At 42.1% G+C, this 4,956-nt stretch overlaps 1 protein-coding gene across 1 annotated transcript; it reads left to right on the plus strand.

Moving 5' to 3' along the window:
• The first annotated feature begins 743 nt into the window (after nt 1-743).
• On the plus strand, nt 744-2,852 carry LOC139112890 (uncharacterized). Its single transcript, XM_070673873.1, has one exon. The coding sequence runs from the start codon at nt 751-753 to the stop codon at nt 2,728-2,730; it is 1,980 nt and encodes a 659-aa protein (XP_070529974.1). The 5' UTR covers nt 744-750; the 3' UTR covers nt 2,731-2,852.
• Nucleotides 2,853-4,956: the final 2,104 nt, after the last annotated feature.

Consider the following 4,956-nt stretch of genomic DNA (forward strand, 5'->3'; position numbering starts at 1 on the left):
CGTTGAAAAGTTTATCTGTATTTATGGTGCTCCTAAAGCGCTATTGACAGACCAAGGGTCACATTTCTTAAACAGTCTCATGCGAGCGATAGCCAAACGATTTCGGATAACTACTTTTAAGACGACCGCTTATCGACCTCAGGCGAATGGGTCAATAGAACGGTCACACCACGTTCTCTGGGAATACTTAAAACAAATTGTAGATAACAAATCCGATTGGGACTGTTATCTTAGCTTAGCAAGCTTATCTTACAACACGAGCGTTCATGAGGGAACGGGTTACACGCCTCATGAATTAGTATTTGGCAAAGCCGCCCGCGTACCGACAAGCAATCCATTCCCAGAAGACGTTCCGAACGAAAGCTATACCGACTATCTCATTAAGTTACACGATAAGATTCATGATGTACAGACGAGCGCCCAATCTAATCTTATAAATGCGAAACATAAATCAAAGGCAAGATACGACGCAAGACAGAATTTAAATTGTATAAAGAAAGATGATATGGTGTATCTCTTAAAAGAACCGACACATAAACTTGGGGACCAGTATGTAGGACCTTATCAAGTAATTGAGATACTCCCTCGAAATAACGTACGTCTTAAGATAAACAACCGAGTCACGCGAACCGTCCACATGGATAAGATTAAGTTAGCCCCTCCCAATGCTGAGTCACCTGAAAAGGATACATATTCCCGGTCATCGGAGCCAAGAACCGGCACTACACCCGAAGACCACTGACCGACAACATGACTCTCTCTGCCAGGAAGACTCTCGTCATCACAACACTCTTGCCGTTAGCAACAGCGCTAATAGGCTATGATTGTGGAGGACAAGGAATGAATATAACCACACTATCACTTCTCGATATCGGAGACTGTGACGTCGGAAGCCTGGAACCAAAAGAAGAAAAAGTCTATGTACAACTGATGCAGACATCGGACTACGACAGGGTAACAATAACCCAATGCAGAATAGAGATAGACCGAACCATTTCCTACTGTGGAATGCACTCACACACATCAGTCGTTCATAATGGACGCCGCGAATACATTCAGGAAGTAGGCGAACAAGCTTGCAGAAGAATACACGACACCGGCTCCATTACTATTGTCAACGCCATTCTCGATGGACTCACCAAAAACTCAACCAACTTCAGAAGCGCAACGTTAGCCGGATCCGTGTCAGTCGATGGACGCTGTAGCGGATCACAATACTCTGATGGATATGGAAATTGGGAGAACGTTGTGGTACAGGCCAGTATCAAGATTACACTCAGATCCTCGGAAGCGCCAGTAAAACGAGCTTCAGGACAAGTGATACTACCAGTTGGAACAAAATGCACTCTTTCAAGAGGATACTGCATGGACGCTGAAGGGACAGAAACGTATTGGCCAATTCTACCCACTGATACCTGCCACTTCGATCGATACGACATACTGTATGAAGGAATAGCTGCAAAATTGACATCACGAAATAACCCAGACAACCCAATAATCTACACAGTGACATCACAAGATACAACGTTTGCTCTGACCAAAACGCACGAAATCAATGTGTGTGGATACACATTACTGCAAACGGAACACCCGAAGCTATTCATATTGGAGACTAAAAGAGGAGCAACCTTCAAGACAAGATCTAAAATATCAGTCGATAATTTAGACATTTTCGCATATGTGAATTCTAAATTTATATATGTAGAAAAGCATATAAAGACCCAACTGTCTAAACTATACAGAGACATTATGGAACAGAAATGCGCATTGGAGCGCCAAGTGCTACAAAACGCCTTATCACTAGCCAGTATCGCACCAGACGAAATGGCGATAAGACTAATGAAAGGACCCGGTTATACTGCCGTAACAAGTGGAGAAGTCATCCACATGATTAAATGCATTCCAGTGGAGTGTAAAATTAGACACACCGAAGACTGCTACAACGAGTTGCCAATTACGAGGCACAACGAATCGTTCTTCTTATTACCAAGATCCCGGATAATCACGAGAAAAGGTACAGTTCGTGATTGCCATGGTTTATTACCTGCCATGTACAAAATCGAAAACACTTGGTATAGAGTAGCACCACGACCAATGGAAACTCTTCCGCCTCCAATAATCGAACCACTATCACAACCTAAATGGCATTATACCAGCCCAGCAGGTCTAGCAGCGAGCGGAATCTACTCTACCGACGACCTAGACCGACTCAGGACACACATAATGTTTCCAGTGGAAAAACCAGCAATGATTAACAACATTGCACAAGGCGCGATGGGAAATAAAGTCGCACCTGGATCAATATCTATGATTGGCTTACTGGATGAAGCCACACTTGATCATATTGCTGAAAATACGGGACGACGAATCTGGAAAGGATTCATGTCATTTGGATCAGCCAGTGCAGGAATACTGGCAATCTTCCTAATCATCAGATTTGTAAAACTCTGCATAGATACCATTATTCACGGTTACGCTCTACACACCGTCTACGGATGGAGTCTTCATCTATTGGGAGCCTTGTGGAGTTCAGTCACGCACCTGTTACTACACCTGGGAGGAAAACCAACAAGGGAACGAGAGCCAGATATCCCCAAAGAAGATAAACCCCATTCAACGATAGAAGCTCTTCACCCGCCATCAACCTCCAAAGCTGATTTCCCTGAAGAAAAGGTACCCCACAAGTATACATACGCATCATTGCGTCAATATATAGACGGAAATAATTAAGTATAGTTTTAAGCAAAAACATTGGCACATTGGCCAATCTTTTATTTTAAGGGGGGAGGTGTTACGACCCCACAACACATAGTTAATAAGAAACACTACGCCTAAGAAATTTTTCGCCTTTTTACTTGTATGACACTTTTAATCTATTTTAGACCTATAAGAATTACTTAGACGCATGTGCGTCAATATACCACTTCGTAAACACATTATATAAGAATAGCATTAAGCATAAGATAGTATTGCGTAATCGTATTGCGTACCACATGGACCTACGTCATCGCCTACGTCATCACCCCCACGCAACAGCCAGCAGAGCAGACGCGTCATCGCCCCACCAACAGTCAGCGGCGGCGCGCGCATTATCCCCACCTGCGTCATCGCCCCATCAACGGCCAGCGGCGGCATCGCATCACCCCCACCGTCAGCCAACGACGATGGAGGGGATCAAACCGAAGGAGGTCCATGCCCGAGCTAGAGAGCTCACTTCGTACCCAGTTCTAAGTCGAGTCACATCTCTCTAAGGAGAGTCCATCCCGCGTGCGGGTCCTTTACTATTTTCTTCTAGTTCGTACTTATATCTTAAACTTTATTCTTGTATAACCAACATTATTGTAACGTAACTTTAGAATATATACTTATTGTTAATTCTACATCGTGTGCTAGATTCAGTGATACCTTACCTTACTATAATCCAACAGTTTCACTATTTGCTATATTTATTAACCTGTGTGATTGAAGATTGATTTCGGTGCAGCCGCACTGCACGTCTTTGAGATTCAGTCTGGGTATTCCTGCGTTGGAAGTGGTGCAGCCGCACTGCACGCTTGCCTGGAATCTTTAGTTAACTTATTCATATTCTGTGAAACTACCCATGACAAACTCTAAATCACGACGCGGCGGCCGTAAATATCAAATACGTAAAATCACCGCGTATTATCTTAAAAAGATTTGTCGAGTGACCGTACTACAAGTAGTGAAATTTATGAATGCCGGTAGTTGGTGTAGTAGAATTATTTTTGCACACATGATTTTTGAAAAATTAGTCGCCGGTGGTAGTTTGCATCCGTGTTAGTAAAACGTTTCCTAATGCAGGTGACAGTCCATAAAAGATAACCGTCAATTATCGCAAAACTCGTGAATTATATTGTCTCGGTTGTGCACCATTAATAGACTCTTTAAATCCAACTTTGTGTGCACGTTGCTTATCTTACCTATACTGGAAAAGCTCCTAGTACATTAAAATGTCGCGAGTGCGGATTAAAATTAGAGCTGTCGGAAGTTACAGAAATTGTGGCATTTGCTCCTTAGTTTATCACATTTTGTAATGTTATCTTGAATTGAGCGGAAATACAGTATATTTGTTAGAGAACCAGTAGAAATATTTATCGATTATAAGGAAAAGCGAATCTTAGTAAAAAGAACATAAATGTGTCCAAATCGACCCCGTCCTCAAATGCCCATTAACACAGCTTTCTTGGGATTAACCAAAGCAATTATCAATTGTCGTTCCAGGCCGGCTGCGCGAAATCAGGTACCGTTATTTTAAACAAAAGATACGCGCCTTTTTTGCCGTAAATGCATGCCACCTTGATATCCGACTTCAGAATTTAACTACGTACTATCTCATCGCATTTTATCGGAATATAAAGCGGAAAATATGAATGTAGCAATTGTGGTGTTTTTGATAGCAAATCTGGGCGGTATCCGACACTGCCCTTGTGTACAGAAACGATAAATCGTTTTTTAACTTATCTCGAAGAAAATCCGGAAGATCAACTATATTTAGATAGTAAACCGATTATAATTCACTTGTATACCGAGGTTGCCAGTGCCAGATGCTTATAAATTGTAAAGTTAATATTTCGTGGTCTGAGCGAATGAAAATCCCTTGATCGGAAGCCGCAACACGCTGAACTTTTGTGATCCTGTTACGTCCCGCTAAAAAACATGTATTTTATAGAAATATTTTTGCGAATACATTTAAAGTACACTTAATAATTATGTATGTGTAAAAGTAAGACATATATAAATTTATACTTTACTTATGCGTAGTATAGCATTAGTTGCGCCAACGTTTTATTCATAACTTAGCACATTTTTACGTCGACTGGAAATCAGTAGTTTAACCGATTCCCGCTCAAAGGTTTCCATGTACTCCGCAGCCCTGAACGCCGCTATTCCCACCACCACCGTTCCACCTCCAATCGGCCGGCAACGCCAAACGCC

The sequence above is a fragment of the Cardiocondyla obscurior genome, unplaced genomic scaffold, assembly GCF_019399895.1.
Source record: "Cardiocondyla obscurior isolate alpha-2009 unplaced genomic scaffold, Cobs3.1 scaffold69_0_121451, whole genome shotgun sequence".
Classification (NCBI taxonomy): domain Eukaryota; kingdom Metazoa; phylum Arthropoda; class Insecta; order Hymenoptera; family Formicidae; genus Cardiocondyla; species Cardiocondyla obscurior.

Bases quoted from the DNA above. Each gene is read 5' to 3' on its own strand.
- LOC139112890 (XM_070673873.1), top strand. From the start codon at position 751: ATGACTCTCTCTGCCAGGAAGACTCTCGTCATCACAACACTCTTGCCG.